This window comes from Scyliorhinus torazame, chromosome 18 (assembly GCF_047496885.1).
Source record: "Scyliorhinus torazame isolate Kashiwa2021f chromosome 18, sScyTor2.1, whole genome shotgun sequence".
NCBI lineage: Eukaryota > Metazoa > Chordata > Chondrichthyes > Carcharhiniformes > Scyliorhinidae > Scyliorhinus > Scyliorhinus torazame.
Window position 1 is genome coordinate 10,466,834 of NC_092724.1, and position 27,723 is coordinate 10,494,556.

General features: G+C 49.3%; 1 protein-coding gene across 1 annotated transcript in view; it reads right to left on the reverse strand.

The window, feature by feature from the left end:
* apc2 (APC regulator of WNT signaling pathway 2) overlaps positions 1–27,723 on the reverse strand; it is a 227,767-nt gene that overhangs the window by 70,050 nt on the left and 129,994 nt on the right. The window contains exons 3-6 of the mRNA XM_072482138.1: positions 18,066–18,156; positions 7,597–7,792; positions 4,144–4,252; positions 326–439 (exon numbers count right to left, since the gene is read on the reverse strand). Of these exons, the coding sequence (XP_072338239.1) occupies positions 326–439; positions 4,144–4,252; positions 7,597–7,792; positions 18,066–18,156 (510 nt within the window). The remainder of the gene's footprint in view (positions 1–325; positions 440–4,143; positions 4,253–7,596; positions 7,793–18,065; positions 18,157–27,723) is intronic.

Sequence of the window (27,723 nt, forward strand, 5' to 3'; positions counted from 1 at the left end):
TCAGATCTGTTACTAGTTCAGGATGAACAATGGCTGGAATTTTATGGCTGTTCAGGCCAGTGAGATCTTCCAGCCCCGTCGACCCCCCCCCCCCCCCCCCCCCCCACCGCCTGTTTCCAGGGGACAAGGGGTGCATTCAACTGGAAGCCCCATTGGCAACGGCCGGACCAGAAAATCCCACTGCCAGCCAATGGCGAGCAGCCTCAGCTGCCATGTAACATGCGGTGGGTCACGCAGAAAATTCCGCCCGATCAATTCTGTCTATCTTAATTGCTATTGATGGATAAATCCTCTGATCGACCAAAACGTGCGGTGCAGACATTACCTGGACCCGTTCTGTCATGTTGTCGCTTGTCCCGTACCTCTCGTCAATAATGGTTTTGATCTGATGGGCTTCATACTGTAACTGCTGCCGAATCAAATCCATGTGCTTAGATACCTAGGAGAGACAAATACAGACAAACTGAACCAATGACGATGCAATGGTCCAAAAGCATAGCTCCAAAAAAGTTGTAGCTCCATGGTCAGGGCCCCGCGCAAACTCCCTATTGGCCAGGGTTTGGTGCTCCTGTGTGATTGGCCCTGAGCCACTCACATGGCCCCTGGAGCCCGCCCCCTTAAAGGGACAAGATGTTTATGTGAAAAGACAAGGTTAGAGGGTGAGAGTAGATGCCTCAAGATTGCAGGTCTCCATTACTTTGTCCCACCCCAAAGTGCGTAAGAATATTTCTACTATTAAAGGGGCTTGCGTGTAAAAATCCTTCACCAGACACAATACAAGAAAAAAAGCAAATCATATCTCACCTCTGGGGCGAGATTCTCCGACCCCCCCGCCGGGTCGGAGAATCGCCGGGGGCTGGCGTGAATCCCGCCCCCGCCGGTTACCGAATTCTCCGGCACCGGATATTCGGCTGGGGTAGGAATAGCGCCGCGCCGGTTGGCGCCCCCCCCCCCCCCCCCCCCCGCGATTCTCTGGCCCGGATAGGCCGAAGTCCCGCAGCTAGAATGCCTGTCCCGCCGGCGTAGATTAAACCACCTACCTTACCGGCGGGACAAGGCGGCGCGGGCGGGCTCCGGGGTCCTGGGGGGGCGCGGGGCGATCTGGCCCCGGGGGTGCCCCCACAGTGGCCTGGCCCGCGATCGGGGCCCACCGATCCGCGGGCGGGCCTGTGCCGTGGGGGCACTCTTTTCCTTCCGCCTTCGCCACGGTCTCCACCATGGAAGAGACTCCCTCCACTGCGCATGCGCGGGAATGCCGTCAGCGGCTGCTAACGCTCCCGCGCATGCGCCACCCGGCAATGTCATTTCCGCGCCAGCTGACGGGGCGGAAATCAGTCAGGCGCGGGGCTAGCCCCTCAACGTTAGGGCTCGGCCCCCCAAGAGGCGGAGGATTCCGCACCTTTGGGGCGGAGCAATGTCCGACTGATTTGCGCCGTTTTTGCCGCCGGTCAGCGGACATCGCGCCGATACCGGAGAATTTCGCCCCTGGTCTTCAACCTTTCTTCGTATCCACTGAACTTTCCCCTCTCTCTATTTAATCAGCGTTACTATTCAACTGAATGCTTCTGTCCTCAAGGTTAGTTGCTAAAACTGTTTCCTATTTCCACACCCTAGTATCAATTAGTCGCTCAATGATAAGATTGCAAAGCTGTAATGCTCGAGCTGATTTGCGAGCACCTCCCGGCCCCTGCCATCCCCTGCCTGGGTGTAAATCAGACACGGGGAAGTGTGTGCAATTGTGTAAATGGGAGATTGACAAATCAGCACCCAATTTCGTATCTCTCCTGCTTCGAATTTCCAATCACAGAATCCGAATCACAGAATAATACAGCACCAAAAAGCCTCTTCGGCCCATCGAGTCGGCACCAACACATGAAAAACACCTGACCTGCCTCCCTAATCCCATTTGCCAGCACTTGGCCCATAGCCTTGAATGTTATGATGTGCCAAGTACTTTCTACAACCCGCCTCTACCACCCTCCCAGGCCACGCATTCCAGACCATCACCACCCTCTGGGAAAAATGTTTTCCCTCAAATCCCCCCTAAACCTCCTGCCCCTCACCTTGAACTCGTGCCCCCTCGTAACTGACCCTTCAACTAAGGGGAACAGCTGCTCCCTATCCACCCTGTCCATGCCCCTCATAATCTTGTCCACCTCGATTGGGTCGCCCCTCAGTCTTCTCTGCTCCATCGAAAACAACCCAAGCCTATCCAACCTCTCTTCATAACTTAAATGTTCCATCACAGGCAACATCCTGGTGAATCTCCTCTGCACCCCCTCCAGTACAGTCACATCCTTCCTATAATGTGGCGACCAGAATTGCACACAGTGCTCCAGCTGTGGCCTCACCAAAGTTCTATACAACTCCAACATGACCTCCCTGCATTTGTAATCGATGCTTTGATTGATAAAGGCAAGTGTCCCATTTGCCTTCTCACCACCCTATTAACCTGCCCTTCTGCCTTCAGAGATCTCTGGACAAACATGCCAAGGTCCCATTGTTCCTCGGAACTTCCCAGTGTCAGGCTTTTCATTGAGTACTTTCTTGTCACATTACTCCTTCCAAAGTGTATCACCTCACACTTTTCACAGTTAAATTCCATCCGCCACTTTTCTGCCCATTTGGCAGTCAATGGGGAGAAATGGAAAATATCCCAGAGTTAAAATGCTTTGAGGGATTTAGGTGATTGCAGTGGTCACTGTAAAATGGGATGTGGGATAAAGATCACGTGGGGCACACTGAACCCCTTGCCCACATTCCAATAATGAGCTCCCACCAGGTGAGGTTATGTGCCAGGACACCTAATTGGGAAAATCTAGCCCTCTCTCACCATGGATATTGACTAGAAATTAACAGGAAACCTAGAAATGAAACCTGCTGTTACAAATTAAGGGCGGGAAACTCCAGTTCCCCAGGCACATGTTTCTCGGCTGCACGTCGTTCGCTATCGGTGGGATTCTATCTCTCCCGCCGATAGTCAATGGAATCCCCCATTGAAGCCACCCCACACCAACGGGAAATCTCTGGGCAGGGGTGTGCTGCCGGTGGGAAAAGTGCGTCACAACGGCCGGAAAATTTCAGCCTAATAGGAAAAGAGTTGCAATTTAGGATCACCTTTTATGACCTCTGGAAATCCCAAAGTGTGTTACAGCCAGTGAATTACATTTGAAGCGTCGTCAGTGTTTGAATGCAGGAAACGCAGCAGCGAGTTTGCACACAATTCCCACAATGAGGCCAGATCATCTGTTTTAGAACATATAAGAACATAAGAACTAGGAGCAGGAGTAGGCCATCTGGTCCCTCGAGCCTGCTCCGCCATTCAATGAGATCATGGCTGATCTTTTGTGGACTCAGCTCCACTTTCCGGCCCGAACACCATAACCCTTAATCCCTTCATTCTTCAAAAAACTATCTATCTTTATCTTAAAAACATTTAATGAAGGAGCCTCCCCTGCTTCACTGGGCAAGGAATTCCATAGATTCACAACACTTTGGGTGAAGAAGTTCCTCCTAAACTCAGTCCTAAATCTACTTCCCCTTATTTTGAGGCTCTGCCCCCGAGTTCTGCTTTCACCCGCCAGTGGAAACAACCTGCCCGCATCTATCCTATCTATTCCTAATTTTCATGATGTTGATTGAAACAGTAAATGTTTGGCTGAGGAAAACCCTCCCGTCCTTCTTCTAAATCATTTACCTGCACCCGAGAGGGCAGATTGGGCCTTAGCTTAAAACCTCACCAGCCCGGCAGCGTTCCCTCATGGAGATGTCAGCCTTGGGCAACGTCACAATAGTTTCTTTCAAACCTTTCTGTCAGGTTGTAAACTCGATATTAAAAGTCTAACTAACCAAATCCATGTCCGAAGTGTGTACAGTTCTAAGGCGGAACCACAAAACTGCAGCGCAGACCCTCCAAAACCTTTCAAACATTGCTCCCTCCTGTGTGGATAGGGCCAGTAAATCAAACTAAAACATAATTATCATTTCGGCTGGATAATTATATGACATTCGACAGCAATAGTTTGAGCCTAATGGCCTTTCCACATTCCAGAATGTTCTTACGTTGCTCCACCGATGTGCACATTTGGAACGGGGGTCGAACCAAGTCTCCTGAACCATGATTCTCGTTCCAGTTATACTCACACTCCTGATTTGTGAGAGATCATCTGCCCGCCTGCTAAGGTTCTGGATCCGAGTGCAATAAACGGCTTTTTCTTTCTCTTCCTTCTCAATCTCAGAAAGGAGCAGTGCCCTGTGCAAGAAGAGAGGAGGCATCTTAGTGTCGGCAATGAATCAGCCATTTTGCACAGAAGGTCAAACCATATTGCTGAAAAGACGGACATGTTGTCGAAGCTGGGCTAACGGGGGGCAAATTTCAAACGATCGCAACAATTTATACGACAAGAGAAAATGGTGCTGATCATTTGAAATTTAGCATTTTTGTATTTGTCCTGAATAGTGCAAGGCGAACAAAGCATCTCTTTTCAACGATATTCAAGGTCAAAGCACTCCTGCTCCGGGTGTTTAGCTCAGTGTGGAACTTCCCGGTGCAGTGAGATGATTTCCTCAGCTGGCTATTCCATTGCGTTTTCCCAGTTACTGCATCGTCTTCCTGCCCTTCTCCCACCTTGGTGATTTTTCCAAAATGCCCTCGGTTCAGGAGCAGTCCCAACAGATTGGAAGTTGGCAACTGTTGCACCATGTTCCAAGAAAGGAGGGGGAGAGAACCCAGTGCAGAGCAGTTAGCCTAACATTAGCTGTTGGGAAAATGCTGCAGTCCCTTATTAAGGAAGACTGAACAATACGCTGAGTACAGCATATTATGATTAGAACAAGTCAACATGGTTTTACTTGTCAAAATCCTGTTTGACAAATTTATCAGAGTGTTTTGAGGATGTAACTAGTAGGGTGGACAAATGCAGCAGCCAATTTGCACACAGCAAGCTCCCCCAAACAACAATGTGATAATGACCAGATAATCTGAAAGGTGGCACTTTCGACAGTGCAGCACTCCCTCAGTGTCAGACTGGATTTTTGGGCTTAGTTGGGACTTAAACCCATAACCTTTTGACGTAGAGCTAAGGCTGTCACCAGCTGAGTCGCAGCTGACACCTGCCTAAAGCATGTCCATGAAATGTCGAGTATAATAATGATAATAACCTTTTATTGTCACAAGTATGAAGTTACTGTGAAAAGCCCCTAGTCGCCACATCCCGGCGCCTGTTCGGGAAAGCTGGTACGGGAATTGAACCCTCGCTGCTGGCCTTGTTCTGCATCAAAAACCAGCTGGCTAGCCCACTGAGCTAAACCATAGGAGGGGCTGTGTTATACAGCAAAAAGTTAAAATGTCATAAATTCACATTGTCTGAAGTCAAGATGAACAACACCCTTATTGTGTAAATTTTATGAACTTTATGCAACTTGGGTGTGATTTTTGTTCCTTCTTTTTCCCAGTAACAGGCAGAATGTTGGGCTGTAACGGACACTATTCTATTATCCAACTCATGCGAATTGAACTGTAGTGTTGTTTAACACTGCTGTGATTCAGGAGTATAGTAGTATTATACTTGGGGAATGCAAAAGTGGCTTTGGCTATCTGACCAAGACCTGGTGAGGCAGCGACGAGCCTTTCGTTGCCCAGCACCCACCGTAGGCCCAACCCCAGGATGTATCTAATTACATGTCAAGCTGCTGCATGAAGGTAATTTTTGGGGGCTTGAAAACACCAATTTGAGGATTGAGTGCAGAAGTCGGCAAACCCGATCTACAGTGGCTTTGTGACAGGTTGTGATTGACCATGCATTCAGGAGCACTGTGAATCAACAACTGCAGACCAACCCCTGCAACAGCCATCCCCTACACCACCCCCCCCCCCCCCCACCACCACCACCACCACCATCACCAGCACACTGAACTGCTTCCAATGCATTTGCATCGTTCCTGAAATAAGTTGACAAATATTGCACACGGTACACCAGATGTGGTCTCACTAGTGCTCTTTCTGGCTGAAGCATAACCTCCCTACTTTTGTATTCAATTCCCCCCACAATAGAGATAGCATTCCATTAGCTTTTCTAATTATTTGCTGTACCTGCATACAAGCCTTTTGTAATTCATGCACCAGGACACCCAGATCCCTCTGCAATCTCTCACCATTTAGGTAATATGCTTCTATTTTATTATTCCTGCCAAAATGGACAATTTCACATTTTCCCACACTGTACTCTATCTGCCCGATATTGCCCATTCAATTAAGCTATCCATGTCTTTTTGACACCTCCTTATGTCCCCTTCACAACTTATCTTCCTTTTGTTTTTAAATTTAGAGTACCCAATTTCTTTTTTTTCCAATTAAGGGGCAATTTAGCATGGTCAATCTACCTACCCTGGACATCTTTGGGTTGTGGGGGTGAAACCCACGCAGACACGGGGAGAATGTGTAAACTCCGCACGGAACAGTGACCCAGGGCCAGGATCGAACCTGGGACCTCGGCGCCGTGAGGCAGCAGTGCTAACCACTGCTAACAACTTATCTCCCTACCTAGCTTTGTGCCATCAGCAAATTTGGCAACCACCCCATTCACCTCTTCATCCAAGTCATTTATATAAATTGTTAATAGTTGGGGGTCCCAGAATTGAACCCTGTGGAATACCACTAGTTAAATCTTGCCGAACTGTTAGTCAGCCAATCTTCTATCCATGCCAATATGTTATCCCCTTTTCCAAGAGCTTTTATTTTCCGCAATAACCTTTGATGGGACACTTCATTAGATGCCCCCAGGAAATCTAAGTCCAGTACATGTTACTTCCTCAAAGAACTCCGGTAAGTTAGTTAAAGACAATTTCCCTTTCACAAACCCTGTCTGATTGCCTTGAACCTATCCAAGTGCCCGACTATAATTTCTTCAATAATAGCTTCTAACCTTCTGTCGTTTCCTGTTTTCTGTCTCCCTCCCTTTCTGAATAAAGGAGTTCCATTTGCTATCTTCTAATCAAATGGGATTCTCCCCAAATCTAGGGAATTGTGGAAAATTAAAACCAATGCATCAACTGGGCACTTCTTTTTAAGACCATAGAATGACGTCTCGGCACTTGTCAACCCGCAGCTCCAACAATATACTCACTTCTCTAGTGATTGTAGTTTTCCTGAGTTCCTCCCTCCCTTCCATTTCCTGATTTATAGCAGCTTCTGGGATGTTACTTGTATCCTCTACAGTGAAGACTAAAAATACATGTTCAATTCATCTGCCATTTCCTTGTTTTCCATTATCAATTCTCCAGACCCACTTTCTTTTGGACCAACACTCAATTTATTAACTCGCCTCTTTTTAAATTATTTCTCGAAACTCTGACTATCTGTTTTCATATTTCTGGCTAGCTTTCTTGCAGACTCTATTTTTTCCCTTCCTTATTAATCTTTTAATCTTCCTTTGCTGATCCTTATATTCTGTCCAATCTTCTGACTTTCGATCTTTCTTTGCACAATTATATGCTTTTTCTTTTAAGTTTGTTACCATCTTTAACCTTTCCAGTTAGACCATAAATTCCAGCCTAGTGACAACTGGTGGATCCCTCCCCCCGTGTTACATGAGTTACCTTTCTTCATTAAGTTCCTCCAGGTGCTCCACACTTCCGTACGCCACTGGCGAAGGATCTTGTTCCCGTACAATCACTTGAGGGCGTATTTGGTTTCCCTCAGCTGTCTGCTCCAGTACAAATTCGCCTTGCTCCGAGTACACCATATTTGATTGCAACTTTATGTCACAGAGTTTGGCAACATCCGTGTTCAATTCTATGGAAGAAAGCAGAAGACTGTTTGACTATAAATGCCAGGGCATTGATATGACATAAGCTTATTTATAAACATGCCGTTCAAACCAACAAGATAGTGGGCGGGATTCTCCGCTACCCGGCGGGGCGGGGGGTCCCGGCGGGATGGAGTGGCGTGAACCACTCCGGTGTCGGGCCGCCCCAAAGGTATGGATTCCTCCGCACCTTTAGGGGCTAAACCCGCGCTGGAATGGTTTCCGCTCCACCGTCTGGCGTGGAAGGCCTTTGGCGCCACGCCAGCCAGGGCCGAAGGGACTCCACTGGCTGGCGGGTGTCCGCGCATGCGCGTGAGCATCAGCGGCTGCTGACGTTATCCCCGCGCATGCGCGGGGGGGGTCACCTATGCGTCGGCCATCGCGGAGACCGACACGGCCTACGCGTAGTAAAAGAGTGCCCCCACGGCACAGGCCCGCCCGTGGATCAGTGGGCCCCGTTCGCGGGCCAGGCCACCGTGGGGGCACCCCCCCAGGGCCAAATCTGCCCGCCCCCCCCCCCCCCAGGACGCCGGAGCCCGCTCGCGCCGCCAGGTCCCGCCGATAAGGGTGCCAGAGAATTCGGCGGCCGGAGGGGGCGGGATTCACGCCGCCCCCCGGCGATTCTCCGACCCGCCCGGGGGGCGGGGGGGGTCGGAGAATCCCGCCCAGTTTGTTCCACAATCAACCTTACTTTGCTAAATCCTTTCTCTCGCTCCAGCATTTCACTTTAATAACCTTCTGGGATATAACCTATCTCACAAATTCATTACCTTTTGGACAAAAAATTCCACTGGAGTTCCTTCCAAACCCTGAATCTGTCAATTTACACATATCCCCCGATATTTGAGCTCAGTAAGAAGTCTTATAACACCAGGTTAAAGTCCAACAGGTGTGTTTCAAATTCAAGTTTGAAGCAAACCTGGTGGACTTTAGCCTGGGGTTGTAAGCATTCTTATTGTGCTCACCCCAGTCCAACGCCGGCATCTCCACATCATGGCTACATTTGAGGCTGTCATTCTTGGCCACCAGCTTACATTGATCAGGCTTGGCCCGCCCTTTCATAGCTGCCCATTTATATACAGCCAACATCCTCCTCTGTTGTCCTAGCTCTCCAAAATATCTTTCAACCGCATTTTGGATCGAATAGACCTTTCTGTGCTGCATACAGCCCCTCAGCTGGGAGAGTTGTGTGAATCATCCAGTTCACTGTTTGCTTTCCCTTTGTTATATTTGGGAAGGAAGTGGGAATACCTCACTTGATGTTTGAGTGATGGCCTGATCTACATTGTGCCTGGGAAGAGCTTTCCTCACTTAGTGTCTGACGAATGGCCGGCCTTAGTCAGGGAGTCCACCACCTTGACAACTGAGATTGACTTACTGCTCACATTGTGACACCCACTGAGAAGCCTAGAGGGAGTGAACGTGGAGAGGGTGTTTCCACCAGTAGGAGAGACTAGAACCCGAGGGCACAGCCTCAGACTGAAGGGACGGTCTTTTAAAACTGAGATGAGGAGGAATCTCTTCGGCCAGAGGGTGGTGAATTTGTGGAACTCATTGCCGCAGAAGGCTGTGGAGGCCAAGTCACTGAGTGTCTTTAAGACAGAGATAGGGCGGCAGGGTGGCGCAGTGGTTTAGCACCGATACCTACGGCAATGAGGACCCGGGTTCGATCCCAGCCCCGGGTCACTGTCCCGTGTGGAGTTTGCACATTCTCCCCGTGTCTGCATGAGTCTCACCCCCACAACCCAAAGATGTGCAGGGCAGGTAGATTGGCCACGTTAGATTGCCCCTTAATTGTGAAAAATAAAATTGGGTACTTTACATTTGAAAAAATAATTAATTAAAAAGGGAGCGGGACTCTCCCCACGGGCAGCCCCATTTTCTGGTGCCCCCCCCCCCCCACCCCCCAGCCAGCAGCGGGATCCTCCGTCCCGCCGGCCGGCCAATGGGGTTTCCCATTGTGGGCACCCCCACGCTGTCGGGAAATCCGCCGGTGTGAGGGCCCTGCCGGCAAAGCGGAGGATCCCGCCGACGGAGAATCCCGCCCAGGTTCTTTATTAATAAGGGGGTCAGGGGTTACGGGGAGAAGGCAGGGGACTGGGGATGAGAAACGTATCAGCCATGATGAATGGAGGAGCAGACCCCATGGGGTGGATGGCCTAATTCTGCTCCTTTGTCTTATGGTTTTATTTTGCGACTGAAAATATTAAGCCGGTTTCTAAGTTGCCAAGGAGACTTACCCATTTTAGGCAATTATTGGGAACCCACAGCCATGCTGCCCAAGATTGCTGATCCATTTGCTTTAGTGGATGACACGAATGGTCATTGGGCAATGTTTCCAAATTTCCTCCTCGCCTTACTGGGGGCAATTGACCAAGTGTTGTATCTCACCTTAATATTGCAGGGCCTCCACTAGCAGGTGGCAATAGTGGGGGAGAGCATGAGCAGGGCAACTGGTTGTCCCCTCTGGGCCACTTGGCGCAGGGAGCCATGCCTTCGGCAGGCTGGGGAGGAGTCAGATGCCGTGGGGTGAGGGAGAGGTTAGCAGGGAGCAGGAGTCCAGGGATTGTGCGCTACAGCATGGTAAGTGCCAAGGCCACAAATAGGGCAGCTCAAACCTCTGATGGTGGGAGAGAACCAGGGAGTGGATGTGAGCAGACATATAGTCCAGGACGCCTCAAGGACAGGAAGATTCCCCCCTGTGTGTAGGAGATGAGATAATCTGGGCCATGTGATCCTGGGAAATTAACAATAGGGGCTCCAGCAACTGAACACTGTTATCCAGCTGATTAAGGACCAGGAGTTAAACTCTCGAAGCTTCCAGGAGTGTCGGTGACAAATATTCATTGTAAACAGTCTGTTCCTCTAAGTTAAGGTTTTCCACTAATGTTTGTAAAGAACTGATGTCGGTGGAATAAAGGATTTCTGTTTTATAACCTTCATGCAATCCATGTGCTTGAATCGCCTGTTGCATTAGTGATTCTTCAACTTACATAAGCCAAAGCAATTAGGGATTCAATTTGCACAGGAGTTCAGGAGAAGAGCTAGAGAAATGTCATACAAATGTAGACAAGCTCTTGATCATTGGGTTATCACAGATGAGCTTGATTCTACTTTCACTTGACACATATATATATACAGTGGGTTGATATGTTACACTCACTCAGGGAGTTTAAGTTGCTGCAGCAATGTGCATTTTTACACACATATTGTAGTCTAGAGCTATGGATGGTGATGGCAGAATCTCCATCACATTGTTGAGCAGGAATCTCTCCCGCTCTTGCCTCCTGCCATTGGCGTGTGTTGCGAGGATTTACCAGTTAATACTCAACCTGTTTGGCCAGGTTATGAACGTCTTCCTTAACCATCAAGACCTGGGATGGGACTCAAACCCAGAGTTTGGGTCCCACTGCACCACAAGACCTCACATATTACAGTGGGCCATGGGATAATAATATAGAGGTGGCATGGTGGTTAGAACTGCTGCCTCACAGCACCGGGGACCCAGGTTCAATTCCAGCCTTGGGCGACTGTGTGGAGTTTGCACGTTCTCCCTGTGTCTGCGTGGGTTTCCTCCGGGTGCTCTGGTTTCCTCCCACAGTCCAAAGATGTGCAGGTTAGGTGGATTGGCCATGCTAAATTGCCCCTTAGTGTCCAAGGATGTGTAGGTTGGGTGGCATGATGGGAATAGTGTCCAGGGATGTGCTGATTTGGCCATGATCAATGCACGGGGTTATGGGGATAGGGCGGGGGAATGGGTCTAGATGGAGTGCTCTTTCAGAGGATGGGTGCGAACACGATGGGCTGAATGGACTCCTTCTGCACTTAGGGGTTCTATGGAATAGTATTATCTCCTGCTTGTGCTAGTGGCACGAAGTCTTAACACGATTCGAAACAAGGCCAGATAACTATGCAGAATCTGCTCATCAAACCTGGGATTCTATCACAGAAAGTGGTTACACTTACGCACTATACCTTGTGGTAATGAGCTGTGATGTTGAATGAGGGGGAAAATATTGGCCAGGACACTGGGGATAATTCCCCTTCTCTTCTCCAATATAATGTGATGCGATTTTCTGGTGGTCATAGTCGCAATCTGAGGAAGACAGGGGGCCGTCAGTTGTGGGGCGTTAAAAGCTCTATGTCTGTGCTCCCACAAGGTTTAGTGGGTAAGTGTCAGACCAAGCTCTCTGGGATAGATCCCAGGCCTTTCACCTGAAGGAGCAGAAGTTTCATCCTAAAGACAGTGGACTGGATTCTCCGCCACCGATGCGGCGGAAAATCTAACCTCAGGGAAAAAGCAAGATTGGCACCGGGATCTGAGAGGGTTTAAAGCCTTGTGATGTGGTTTTGGCTCTCTATTCAGTTACAGCTGTGGCTTTCTAGACATCTGTCTGAGGCAGCAGGTGTAAGGCACAGGTGAGTGAAAAAGCACTGATTGTTTGCACTGTTTCTGCCTGGTCTGCCCTTCAGTTTCCAGGCAGGAGTGACTGATGGGGGAGAGGGTTCTCTGCTATGGGGTGTGGGGCAAAGACTATGGGTGGGGGGATCCTCTATTATGGGGGGGTTCCTTGTTATGGGGGATTCCCCAATATAGGGGGGTTCTCTCCTATGGGGGTTCTCTAGTGGGAGTCTCTGGTGAGGGGATCTGATGGGGGTCTCTGATAGGGGTTTCTGGTTCGGGGGTCTGAGGGGGGGGTCTCTGGTGGTGGTCTCTGATGGAGGTTTCTGATGGGGTCTATGGTGGGGAGTGTCTGGTGGGGGTTCTAATGGGGGTTTCTGGTGGGGGGTCTCTAGTGGGGACCTCTGCTGGGGGATCTCTGGTGGGGGTCACTAGTGAGGGTCTCTAGTGGGGGGGTCACCCTCATGCTGCGTGGAGTGAGGGTGACCCAGCATTTCCTATGGTGGGAGGGTGTATGATGCCCCTACTTGTCAGGGGGAGCAGGATTTGCGTTGCAGGAGGGGGGTGTGCTGCTGCCAGACCTCACTATCAGACCACCCGCTCAAAGCGATGGTGTAATAGTGGGATTTGCGACGGAATCCCTTGCGATCCCCGTCATGCATACGTTTGCACGGCAATGGATAGTGAATCGCTTCTGGGCTCTGCTCCCAGCTCCAGCGCAGAACAGAAGCAATTCAGCTCCGGCGGGAGGACCTGGGGCGGAATTCTCCGTAGCCTGATGCTGAAATCGGGTTCAGCGATCGGGCGGAGAATGGATTTTCGCGTCCAGCGCCACCACACACGGCCGGGAGCCGTGCCGCTGGCCGGGGGGGGGGGGGGGGGGGGGCTTCTGCTAGGGCTGGGGGATCTGGTGGGGGGTAGCGAGGTGGTGGGCTGTGGGGGTCGTGATTGGCGGGTTGGGTTCGCGCAGGCCTGGCACCATGTTGTACGGCGCGACCGCTGCCGGTCGTCAGCCGGGCGCATGCGTCGCCCGGGACCCGGCCATTATCCAGCCGTTTTCGATACGAGAGGCGGGAGTTTCAGTCGGCACCGGTGCTAGCCCCTCACCGGTACCGGAATCGGAGAGGGGTTCATGCCTATTTTTTGGTCCTGGAAGACCACACATGCTCCGCTGGTGTCAGCATTTAGTCTCCCAAATGGAGAATCCAGCCCCGTACCTCCAACAGTGCAGAACTCCCTCAGTATTGCACTGAATTATCAGTCTAAATTATGTCCTGGAATGGGCACTTGAACGCACAGGTTTCTGACTTGGCAAGAATGCTACCAACTGAGTCACAGCTGACAATGAGGGGAAGCAGTCTGATGTGTCCTGCCACAGGGAATAAAGAGGGCATTTCTAAAGCGTCGCTGTAACCTTCACAGTGTCAGGTTACCACTAAATTATCAGGAGGCTATCTAATGGTCCATTACATTTTTGTATCTGAAAGCTTGATGACCTACCAAATAAAATGCAACCACTGGGGCACAATTGAATTCTGGAGGTGATCAAGTGCCCAAGGAACTTTGAAATTAACTTTGGTCACATGTCAAATGGCGTTTTAAAAAATATAAACCAACAAATCGCACATGCTGTCCTCTTGATGAATCAGATGATGCGTGTTATATAAGGCCAGGCGTGTATGCAGTGTAATGTGCAGCATATAATTCTGTGGCCGGGGTTAGCTTTGTGGTTAGGTGGCTTGCCTCTTTAAGGTCACATGGTAAAGGTGCTGTAAATGGGCACATCCTGAGGTCAAGTGAAGGCTTGAAAATAATAATAATCGCTTATTGTCACAAGTAGGCTTCAATGAAGTTACTGTGAATAGCCCCTAGTCACCACATTCCGGCACCTGTTCAGGGAGGCCGGTACGGGAGTTGAAACCACGCTGCTGGCCTTGTTCTGCACTACAAACCAGCTGTTTAGCCCACTGTGCTAAATTACCAACGAGGGGAGCTCGCAGATTGTTGACTGTTTGTAAATCCCTGGCGTGAGGGAGGAAGAAAGCAGGGACACTGTCTGTTTCACCCTCTCTTCAGTTGGATCAATAACATGTTACTTTCACATCCCGAGTGAAATTGAGCGTTAATTGGGGTATTGAGTCTGGGGGAAGAGGGGGCGGCAGCCTCAGCAAATCAATATATCATTATAGACTTCTCCAAATTCCTACCGGTCCCATACTTACAGCCCAAATTATTGAGGCTGCATTGTATTGTAAACACATCAATCATGTTTACATGCACCACAGATATTGCAGGGTTAAAACTCCCCAGTACAGTTACTGAGATTGGTTTAACCATCTATCAACTGGAAAAATACATCAGTATTGATGTAACGTTTCTGTGCATTAAGCACCCACATAATCTAACCCCTGCAGAGAAGATTACATAGCCGTATCTTCAGCTCCTGTGAAGGGAGTACATGTAAATAGCTTTAAGCTGTCACACAGGGATACAAATTTCAGTGCGGAGGTTTGCTTGATGCCCTCGGTTAAAAGCCGTCCAGATTGGACAAGTGCAAGTCCCACCCCAGCCAGTCGGAGCTGCTACCAGGGCGCCAGAATTGACCTTAACATCCCCGGTTTCAGGAAGAGAAAACCCCTCAACCCATCCACCGCAAGGCTCATGTGGCACAGTGGTTAGCACTGGGACTACGGCGCTGAGAACCCGGGTTCGAATCCCGGCCCTGGGGTCACTGCCCGTGTGGAGTTTGCACATTCTCCCCGTGTCTGCGTGGATTACACCCCCACAACCCAAAGATGTGCTGGTTAGGTGGATTGGCCACACTTAATTGCCCCTTAATTGGAAAGGGAAAAAATAATTGGGTAGTCTAAATGTATAAAAACAAACACCCACCGCCAGTCAGAAGTGCCACCGTTTACTGCCTGGGCTGACATCAATAATAATAATCTTTATTATGTCACAAGTAGGCTTACATTAACACTGCAATAAAGTTACTGTGAAAAACCCCTAATCGCCACATTCCGGCGCCTGTTCGGGTACACAGAGGGAAAATTCAGAATGTCCAAATCACCAAACAAGCACGTCTTCCGAGACTTGTGGGAGGAAACCGGATCACCCGGAGGAAACCCACGCAGATACGGGAGAACGTGCAGACTCCGCACAGACAGTGACCCAAGCCGGGTATCGAACCTGGGACCCTGCCGCCGTGAAGCAACAGTGCTAAACCACTGTGCTACCGTGCCGCACATAAACATTATGCATTGGCTGTAAAACGCTTGGGTCTTCTTGAGGTCATGCAAGGTGCGACATAGCAAAATTCTGAGGTTAAATCTGACTGTTTGCATATTTGGTATTGTATTGGACCCCGAGATGGACTTCTGGCCAAATTGCCATGACTGCCTACCTTCTCCTCTATAACGTTTCTGACTCCAACCCTGCCTCAGCTCATTGGCTAGTGAAGCCCTCGCCCGCATAGTTTTATCTCCAGACTTGACCATTCCAACATATTACCGGTCACCTCCCACCATAAACCTGAGTCATCCAAAACCTTGCTGCCCATATGCTAACTGCCACCAAGCCCCTTTCACACATCACCCCTGCACTTGCTGACCTAGATTGGCTCCCGATTAAGCAAAGCCTCAATTTCAAAATTCTCATCCTTGCTTCCAAATCCCTCCAGAGCTATAACTGTCCAAAAATCTGCATTCTTCAAATAATGGCCCCTTGAGCATCCTTGACTACAATGGTTCCACCACTGGTGGGCCTGCCTGCAGCTGGCTGAACTCTAACCTCTAATATTCCCTCCCTGACCCTCACCCTCTATCTACCTCACTCTCCTTTTGTTACACAGCTCCTGAAAACACAATTCTATAGCCAAGGTTTTGGTTATCTGATCGCATATGGGCTTCGGTAGCTCAGTGACATGTTTTATAATGGGCCGCACATTAGGGTGTTTCTTACATTCTAAAGGTGCTATGTAAATACCAGCTGTTGCTTTTGTAGCTGAAATTATTCTTGACACCAACTCCAAGTAGAGCTCCTCTACGTACTGGAGAATAATCAGTTCCAAACTACAACCTCTGGCAGTCTGTGAGCAAAACCTATTCGCCAACTGAACTGATTAGATTATCAGCCTCAACTAACACATTGCTGCAATTGGACAGAGGCTTGTCATTAAATCTTTGCTGGTCTCCTCCGTCACAGAGGAATCAGTTGCTGTTTTATTCCTCAAAATGGGAAACAATTGCTCGAAGCTTGTTTAATTAGAGCAAACAGTGCATCGATCACGACACCCGGGGGGTGGGGGGGGGGTAGGGTTTGGGCAGTTATTAAACAGCACAAGAGCAGGGGTCAATACAAGGATGGATGGGTCTGTTGTGAGGTGGCAAAATCGAAAACTGCGAAAACAAGGATTTGGGTAACGTCGCACAACAGGCACGGTGAGATTATTTCCCAAATCAGGCCTAGGTTCGCGTGCTGGTTTTATTTAGAACAATAACTGCAATCCTGTTTACAAGGTCACTGCCAGTTAAAGCAGAGTTGTAAATTCAGCACACTTTAGCAGATTTACTGTTGGGCGGGTTAAAAGGAGGAACAGGCATTTTCAACTCGAATGCAGCACTGTTATGTGTTCTGCCCAGGTGAAATCCTGCTCCCACTTTGTGGATGTGCGACTGTAACCAATCCAGTGGTTACATGCCTCGTCTTGAGGTTGGATCAGGTTGTACAAAATATTGCCTTTCCCATGTTTCTTGATACGTTCAGTAAACCTTCATTCCATAAAGAGGTGGTGACATAATGGTAACGTCACAGGTCTAGTAACCCAGGAGGCCCAGGTTAATGCTCTGGGAGCTGTCATAATTTACATCTATGTATATAATGGAGTGCAGACAGGCAGTGATTGACACACAGGATGACCAGTAAGCACACAGAACAGAGCAGCCAATCACCAGACAGGACACGACCACTATAAAGCCAGAGGGCAGCAGTTTTCCCGCTTTCTCGGGACCCAGCCTCTGAGACAGTCAGAGTTAGTGAGCTGGCCAGTGCAAACACCTTGTGGTAGCTAGTAAGTCTGGTTAGGCTAGTATCAGGTCTCCAGTCAAGTCAGCAGAGTGTCAACCCACAGTTGAACATGTATAATAGTTTAGATGTTAAATAAGTGTTGCATCTTATCAAGTGTTGGAGGTCTGTCTCTCGCTACACTGCATCAAGTGCAGTCCACATCGACCCAGCATACCCAACACATCAGGAACATGGGTTTAAATCCCGCCAATTCAATTAATCGAAAGCTAGTCTCAGCCATGGTGACCATGAAACCCATCTGGTTCACTAATGCCCTTTGGGGAAGGAAATCTGCCATCCTTACCCAGCCTGGCCTACATGTGATTCCAGACCCATCCCCTTAAAGGCCCAGCAAGCTACTCAGGTCAAAGGGAATTAAGGATGGACAATAAATACCAACCTGGCCAATGATGCACACATCCCATCAAAGAGGGGGAAAATCTTTACACTTAAATGCTTTATATAATAAAGGCAGACTTGCATTTATATAGCACCTTCCATGCCGCCACAGGCCGCCACCCGACCCTTCAACGCTGCGGTCCCGCCGGCTGAGAGCAGGTGTGGATGGCGCCGGCGGGACTCTGCGCTTCCACGACGGCCACTTGGCCCATCCCGGCCCGCGCCAACCCCGCCGGCGCCATTGGTGCCGATTATCCGCTCTGCGGAGAATCACGTGCCGGCGTCGGGACGGCATGGCATGATTCTCGCCAGCCACGATGATTCTCCGGCCCGGCTCCGGGCTGAGAGAATCCCGCCCCACGTCTTTACGTTGTAAAGAAGGAAATATGTCCTACCTTTCAACTGGTCCAGAATGTCGATCCTTCCAGTGGATGCTAAGTTGCAGGCTTCCTGCTCCAGCCTGGTCTGAAGCTGCTTTAACATTTCCTGCAGTAGGTAATTAAGGGTAATCAGTATACCTATCATTCTGCTACAGCATGCGTGACACACACAAGCTGGACTGTCAGAAGAACCTTTCTTAAGAGGCCCTGTGGTACCGAGATTGCTCCAGGGAATGACTTTTAATTTTGTCTTCATTTCAGTCCCTGCCAAATTTGCAAATGTCAAGGGCTCCTTTCATTGTGCTTTGTTTGGAGCTCCCGACACTGAAACACGGGCATTAATTGGAGAATGTGTAAATGCCACAGCCGACTGCGAGATTAACCTGTTTTGGTGCCCTCCGCGTCTTCACTGCTGGAAGCTCTGCTGTTTTAGGTGACTTTCATCACCTTTAATATCATGCCCACAATGGCTCCGTCGAGAATCACTGCTGCAATAAAGGATATACCCTTGCAATTGTAATTGACCTCCTATTTGATCCTGTGATCTGTTTTTTCTTCATTCCAATCCGAATATGCCATACACCATTATTACTGCAACGGATCGATACTAAACCCATCCTTTTCCACAGAGGCACCGCACAGTGCTGCGAGAACTCTTGTTACCTTCCAAGCTGAGACAATGGAACAGGCCCTTGCTCTTAAACTGCGTTCAAAAGGGAGTGGATGTAGTTCCTGTTGTAATTGCACTGCTGCATGACATAGGGAGGGATTGTCATGCCATAGCCTTTTACCTTCAAATGCCCTGTGTTCCTATCTCCAAAGATTAAGCCAAATGTCATTTAAAGCAGCGGCTGATTCCAAAATTGTGAAGCAGAAAATTAAAAGACAGCATTAATTTATCCACAGACTGGGTTTCAACACATTTTGATCCTTCGTCAGTTCCCCAGCTAGTCGCTAAAATGCTCAGAAGATTATCCTGCTCCAGTCAGCTATTACAAAGCCGCTACTGCATCTAATTCCTGCACCCGTGGATCCTACTGATCACTGTGAAAGCAGTGTGCAGGAATCTATTCAAGATATCCAGGACACACTGAGCAGCCTAACTGCACAGCATTGCCACTGTACATCCAATATTTGCAGCCAGTAGCTATTTCTCTGCAAAGGATAGGCTCATGACATCAACGTCCACAAGTGTGTGCACCGGCTGCATCCTGCCTCTTTAGATTTTAATTTAAAAAGGAAGTCTCTTCAAAGCACAGCTGAATGTGGCGTCTCCAGGCCTCTCCACATTTGGCGTCCATGTGCTGTTCTACAGATGGCCCCCGTTCTGTGCAATTAAATCAGAGATTCGGGTGGCTCTAGGCTTGCCATGTCGGAACAAGATACAACTGCACTCGCCCTATATCCTATTCTGTTCCAAGCACTACATCAAAAGCAGCAGATCTTCAGAGACTGGGGACCAGTGCCTCCCAAAAGCACACACACACGAAAGATTTAAAATGCAATTTCGGAAGTCTAATGCACCGCATCAATAAAACGGCAGAAGTGCTGAATCACGCTGTCATCACCTGACATTGAAATCGCTTCTCAAACTGCAACACCAGCCTAAAATCAGAGAAAGCCATTCGACCCATCGGGCCCGTGCCAGCTCTCTGCAAGAACGATTTAGCTCGTCCCACTCCTTGCCCTTTCCCTGTAGCCCGGAACATTGCTTCCCTTCTTTTCCAATATTCCTCTGAAATCCACGATTGAATTTGCCTCAGCCGGTGCGCTCCAGATCCTGACCATTTGCTGTGTGAAATGATACTCCTCGTGTTGCCTTTGGTTCTTTTGCCAATCACCTTAAATCATTGTCCCCTGACTCTTGACCCTTTGGCAATGGGAAAGGTTTGATTTTTGAAATAGAACATACAGTGCAGAAGGAGGCCATTCGGCCCATCGAGTCTGCACCGACCCGCTTAAACCCTCACTTCCACCCTATCCCCCTAACCCCTCTTAATCTTTTTGGTCACTAAGGGCACTTTATCATGGCCAATCCACCTAACCTGCACGTCTTTGGACTGTGGGAGGAAACCGGAGCACCCGGAGGAAACTCACGCAGACACGGGGAGAAAGTGCAGACTCCGCACAGACAGTGACCCAGCGGGGAATCGAACCTGGGACCCTGGCGCTGTGAAGCCACAGTTCTATCCACTTGTGCTACCGTGGGCACAAGGTGTCCCTCAATCTCCTCTGGTTGGACCCCTCATGATTCTGAATAGCTCCATCAAATCTCATCTCAATGCGCAGAAGGACAGCACCTCATTAAATATTCTGGCACCCGTTTTTGTATATTCTTTGGGTCATTTTAATCTAATTTGCTGGGCAGGAGACACATGAGACCAAGTGGAATGCTGGGGTTTAAACTACTGTGATAACTGCAAGAAATTATTATATTTTTTATTTGTTGCAGTAATGTTAGTAAAAGAAAGGGTTTAAGATGCATACAGCCAGTATCTCTGCTAAAGCTGTGATTAGAGGTCAGAAAAGTGAGGTAATCCTTGATTTTGCAGGGGGTGTGCTGTACTGATAGATTTGAGAAGCATTTACTTGTTTACAGATAGGTGGCTAATTGAACGTTGTTTTGGTTTGGAGGTCCCTAGGGTGTGGATAATTTATGAGAGATATTTTATTTGTTCCTGGCTAACCAGGTCATGAGACATCTTGTGGGAGGAGACAGAAGAATGCCTTATGGTTTGGGTCCAGATGATGTAACTAAGGGGAGGAGCCAGGTCTGTCTGTAGTTTCAGTTTGCCATAAGATTTTAATCTGCCAAGAAACGTCTTTCACTGAGTCAGTCCGCTGTCCGAACCACATCTCTCACACCATCCCCTCTCTCTCTCTCACACTCACTCTCTCCAAATCACCCGCACTTTATCCCCGGCCGCCGCAACTTTTTTTTTTAATTCGCCGCCTCACATCGGCTTCCCCTCCTCTCTCTCTCTCTCTCTCTATTTTTTGGAAGATTTTCAAAAAAGCTGGAAGTAGATTGTGATTGGGAAAAAAATCTCGTGCTGAATGTTTACAACAAGCTGCAGCTCCGCGTGTGCGGAAACCTCATGGAAAAGCCGCCCGCCCGCCGCTCTCACATCATCGCCAATCCTGCTGGGATCTGGGTTAAAATATTAATTTTAACAAAACACAACAAACTCCCGGGTTAACCCTTTTGGTTTTTTTTTGTTGATCACCGGGCTGCTCTGGGGCAGACGCCGGATCGACTCTCCCGGGCGGGGGAGGGGGCGGGTTGGAGGCTGCTCCACATTCTCCGGGACACGTGCAATCGAGCAGCCCGAGCACCGAGTCCCGGGCACCGAGAGGCCGGGTCCGGGGGAGATGGGCGGGGAGGGAGCTCGGGACGGTGGAAGGGTCTTGAGATGGGTCCTGAGCACCGTGGGTCGGGAGGGGAGGCTGGGGGTGTAGGACCCGATTCGGGGGAGAGAGCGAACCGGGTCCCTGGATGGGATCCCCACGCCGCCCGGGCACAGAGAGGCCGGGTGGAGAGGGAAGATCCCGGGCACCGGGGGGTGGGGGCAGATCCCCGGACACCGAGAGGCCGGGGGGAGAGGGAAAATCCGGGGAGGGGGGGGGGGGGGGGGGGGAGCAGAAAAGAAAAAAAAAAAAAAAAAAAAAAAAAAAAAAAAAAAAACGTCTTTCACTTTGCTCCAAGGGCTCTGCACAAGGAAAAGCAAGTAAACCTGATTGTTAACTTTATTTATAAGTGATATTTGAACTATATTGGTTTGCTTAATTGGAATATATAGCAGCAGGTATTTACAGATGCACCATAGAAAGCATGCATCTGGCTGTATCACAGCCTGGTATGGCAACTGCTCGGCCCAAGACCACAAGAAACTTCAGAGAGTCGTGAACACAGCCCAGTCCATCACACAAACCTGCCTCCCATCCATTGACTCCATCTCCCGCTGCCTGGGGAAAGCTGCCTGGCTTCACAGCCCCAGGGTCCCAGGTTCGGGGAAAGCTTTGCAGCAAAATCAAAGACCCTTCCCACCTGGCTTACTCACTCTTCCAACTTCTTCCATCGGGCAGGAGATACAAACGTCTGAGAACAGACTCAAAAACAGCTTCTTCCCCGCTGATACCAAACTCCTAAACGACCCTCTTATGGACTGACCTGGTTAATACTACACTCCTGTATGCTTTACCCGATGCCGGTGTCAATGTATTTACATTGTGGACCTTGTGTTGCCCTATTATGTATTTTTGTTTCATTTTATTTTATTTTATTTTCATGTACTAAATGCTCTGTTTGAGCTGCTCGCAGAAAATACTTTTTACTGTACCTCGGTATCATAGAATTTACAGTGCAGAAGGAGGCCATTCGGCCCATCGAGTCTGCACCGGCTCTAGGAAAGAGCACCCTAGACAAGGTCAACACCTCCACCCTATCCCCATAACCCAGTAACCCCACCCAACACTAAGGGCAATTTTAGACACTAAGGGCAATTTAGCATGGCCAATCCACCTAACCTGCACATCTTTGGACTGTGGGAGGAAACCGGAGCACCCGGAGGAAACCCACGCACACACGGGGAGGATGTGCAGACTCCGCACAGACAGTGACCCAGCGGGGAATCGAACCTGGGACCCTGGAGCTGTGAAGCAATAGTGCTATCCACAATGCTACCGTGCTGCCCCCTATGTGACAATAAACAAATAGTAATCCAACAAATCCAAACTGTTGAAATTTTATTTGTAACGCTATTTCTTTGTTGCTAATGTCATTAATATTGGGTTTAAATTAGAGTTTTTTTAACATAAAAGATATGTATCGACCAGTGTTATCACTCCTGCGGTGCAGTAACATTTCCTCAGTTTTACAAATTGCAAATAGTTGGGTTTTCATCCGGGTCCTAACACTGGGCTCAATAACACTGTCTGTTGACTTCAGTAGGAGAGCAGAGTATAGGAAGGATGTGATTGCACGTGTAATGGTGCGAAGGAGATTCACCAGGGTGTTGCCTGGGCTGGAGTGTTTCAGCTATGAAGAGAGGCTGGATAGGCCGGGGTTGTTTTCCTTAGAGCGGGGAAGACTGGGGGGGGAGGGAGACCTGATTGACATGTACAAAATTATGAGGGACATAGATAAGGTAGATAGGAAGAAGCTTTTCCCCTCAGTAGAGCGGTCAATAACCAGGGGGCATAGATTTGAGTTAAGATTTGGAGGGAATTTGAGGGGGGACCTTTTCACCCAGAGGGTGGTGGGAATCTGGAACTCGCTGCCCGAAAGGGTGGGAGAGGCGGGAACCCTCGCAACATTTAAGAAGCATTTAGATGAGAACTTGAAACGCCGCAGCACACAAGGCTACAGACCAAGTGCTGGGAAGTGGAATTAGATTAGATGGGTTCTTGATGGTCGGCACAAACACGATGGGCTGAAGGGCCTCTTTCTGTGCTTAAAACTCTATGACTCTATGACGGTGACTCTAACAGGAGAGCCACCCATTGCCACGGGATACCCACAGATTTCTACTAAATTCCAGCATCTAGCCCCGGAAGAATATTGTATGTTTCAATGAGATCGCCTCTCACTCTTCCGGAATCTAGGGAATATAGGACTTGTCTTCTCAACCTTTCCACAACGGATACCTTCATTGCATTCCCTCCAATGCTGCTATAGTCTTCCTTCAGTAACAAGGCCAAAACTGCCCTCCATGATTGTATTTAGTAACTGACCAGTCCTTTTATAGTTACGTTTCTAGGCTGTTATGCACCCGAGCTCCTTCTGAACCACCATTGCCACCGTGTGCTCCCAGAGTAGAGCTTTACAGAATGAGAACACAAGTCGAAGATGGGTTAGAACAGCATGATCGCGATCCTCCAACTTATCAATCTCTCGAGCAAAGTTACGCTCCAAACATTTGCTATAAATGAGGCCTTACGGGCAGAAAGAGTAACTGAAACATATTTCCCAACAGCAGAATCCACACTTTCAGCAATTTCATAAATCACATTTGTCAAGGCTTAATGTTATGGGACCATGGTCCCAATAGTCAGCAGGTCAATTTTACATATATATTTCCCCCACCAGACATTCTTGGTGAGACGTGCCAATTTAGTGCTGGCTAATGTTGAGTTTTTATACTTTCATACTGATGACTTGTGCCTCCTAAGAACTCCCTTGAGATTGTTAAAGTTCACTTCACATTGTATCGACTCAAGCAGCAGAGCCTCTATTTTATATGTTGGAGAATTTGAACACAGAGAGGGTTGTTATGGACAAGAGAGAGAGAAACTGAACTTGTTTATCCTCTCCTCATCCGTCCATAAGCAGAGATGTTCTTGAATTATTTTTAATGCATTTTTAAAATAAATTTAGAGTACCCAATTCTTTTTTTTCCGATTAAGGGGCAATTTAGCATAGTCAATCCACCTACCCTGCACACCTTTGGATTGTGGGGGTGAGACACACGCAGACACGGGGAGAATGTGCAAACTCCACAAGGACAGTGAGCCGGGGCTGGGATTGAACCCGGGTCCTTGGCGCTGTGAGGCAGCAGTGCTAACCACTGTGCCGCCCAAATTATTTCTAATATAGACTGTGGTGTTTTTCCCCAAACCTTCAGTTTATATGATTGAACTCAGTGATAATTCACAGCAAACTCGCATTATGTTCAACTCAGAAGGTTAGTTTATTTACATTCAAACCCAAGGAGGAAATGTTTGCAACCACACACACGTCATGCTACACACACATATACAGGCACACACACATATACACACACTCATACAATGCGCTGGGCTAGTGTGGGGTCAACTCCAGCCCCACTTGGGCCAGAGTGACAACACAAGTGAAATTAAATGTTATTTTAAAATACCCGAGGTCCTTGCTGAGCCCAGGTTTGTAATTTTAACACAAGTAACCTTTTATTATATTCAGCATTATAATTAAACTGACAGAAAAATGTAACTGACTATCTAATACCCCTTTCCCAACTCCCCCCCCACACTCTTTCTAACTACCCCCACTCTCTACATGCACAGGTGAACAACACAAAGGAGGAAAGGGTGATTGGGAGGGAAAAAAAATTGATAAAAATAAATGGATAAAGGGGGCTGGATTCTCCAATTTTGAGACGATGTCCTGACGGCGGTGTGGGCACGGTGGTGTATTACTACTGAAAGAACGGGGCAAAACAGCCACCGATCTTCTGTCTGGTGGGGGGCCAGCAGGCACGTGGTGTAGAGCCCACAGCTCTAGCTGCGGTTATGGCCGGAGAATTGCTGGGTCCGCGGCGGCCGTGCACGGACCTGGCCTGCCAAATAGTGCCCCCCTTTGGCCAGGCTCACCACCCCCGGACCACCCCTCCCCCCCCCCCCACCAATGCCCCCAGCCCCCACCAAAGCCCCACTATCAGTGGATCGGCCCCCTCCCCCCATCGGGGGCGGAGCATTGGGGGCAGGCCTCAGGTAACGTCCTGAGGCCATCCCGACGACGTGCGGTGTAAGAGTACACCGTTTTGGAGGGGGCGGAGCATCGCAAAAGCGGCACCGCACCCGATTTCGGCGGCAGCGTGGATTCTCTGGCCGATCGCCAAACGCGATTTCGGCACCAGAGACCGGAAAATCCCACCCAGGGTCTTTGATACACCAGGGTGGCTTTCACTTCATATCTTTCCGGAGTTAAAGCTGAAAGCTTTCGTTTAGGTACTTCCTTCTAGGCTGGAGATGTTTTTTTTCTGGCAAAGTTGTCTACTTTCTCTGTAGATTCTGAACTATTGCAAGTTTAAACAAAGATATGCCAGATATTCGCTGGTATTAGAACAACAAAGCAGTTCTTTCCCTCAGCAGCGAGAGAGAGAGAAACCGTCCCTTTCACTTCCAAGGTCCAAACACTTCTGCCAAGCTCCCTCAGAAAGCACAGCACAGGAACCAAGCACTGTCCCAGCCAATCCACCGGTGGCCAAGCAACCAATTGAACTAACTTCTTCCAAAGCTGGTTGCTAAGATTTACACGGAGCAGACGGGTCGGGTTCCCCTCTCCAAAATACGAAACCTAGGAACACAGGGCGGGATTCTCCACTCCCACGCCGAAGTGGCCGCGCCGTCGTGAACGCCGTCGAGGTTCACGACGGCGCGAAACGGGCCCGATCCCGACCAATTCAGGCCCTGACAATGGGCTGGGATCGGGGCCGCATCATCAACACGCGCCAGGCCTTGTTGCCCGCGTAAAGGCGGCGCCGCATAGATGACGCAGCCGGCGCCGCATAACTGGCGCCAACCCGCGCATGCGTGGTTGCCGTCCTCTCGAAGTCCGCCCCGCAAGAAGATGGCGGACGGATCTTGCGGGGCCGCGGAAGGAAGGAGGTCCTCCTTCAGAGAGGACAGCCCGACGATCGGTGGGCACCGATCACGGGCCACCCCACATTTAAGGTACCCCCTCCACCCCCCGCAGGCCACTCCCCCAGCGTTCACGCACCGTTCACGACGGCAGCGACCATGTGTGGACGGTGCCGGGGGGAACCCACCGTTTTGGCCTGGCCGCTCGGTCCATCCGGGCCTGAGAATAGCGGGGGTGCCAGAGAATCGCCATTTTGGGTGTCTCCGGCGATTCTCCGGCCTGCGGCCCGCGGAACCCGACGGGGCCGTTCCCGCCGCTTGGGAGAATCGCGGGAGGGAGTCGGACCGGCATCCCGGGAAATTTTGGCGACCCAGGCGATTCTCCCAACCGGCGCAGGAGTGGAGAATCTCGCCCACAGTGTCCTGATAAGAGGCTGCTTCAACTTGAAGGCACATTCTGAATATGGGTCCACGGGCCAAAATAATAAAAGAAAAGAACATGGGAACAAAGGAAACAAACAGGAAGGACTCTTACAACACACACTTCACACATACACACATATATGCACATGCACACACTACATACACATATACGCACACATATATATATATATACACAGTACACACACACATGTACACGTACACACACACTACACATGCACATGCACACATATACATATATATGCGGATATATTCCCGTACCAGCCTCCCCGAACAGGCACCGGAATGTGGCGACTAGGAGCTTTTCACAGTAACTTCATTTGAAGCCCACTTGTGACAATAAGCGATTTTCATTTTACTTTCATTTCATATGCACACACTATATACACATATACACACAAATACATATATACACGCTTTATGGGTGGCACGGTAGCACAGTGGTTAGCATTGTTGCTTCACAGCGCCAGGGTCCCGGTACGATTCCCGGCTTGGGTCACTGCCTGTGCGGAGTCTGCACGTTCTCCCCGTGTCTGCGTGGGTTTCCTCCGGGTGCTCCAGTTTCCTCCCACAAGTCTCGAAAGACGTGCTTGTTAGGTGAATTGGACATTCTGAATCCTCCCTCTGTGTACCCGAACAGGCGCCAGAGTGTGGCGACTAGGGGATTTTCACAGTGACTTCATTGCAGTGTTAATTTAAGCCTATTTGTGACAATAAAGATTATTATTATTACACATACACACATATACAGGCACACAGGATAGAAAAGATTTACAACTGTGGACAACAGCAATAAAAGAACCACGGAAATTATTATTAGTTCACATCCCTTCCAAAATCCAAGAATGCAAAGTCCAAAGGGTTCCGTTGTGGCAGAGTTCAGTCCAGACCAGTT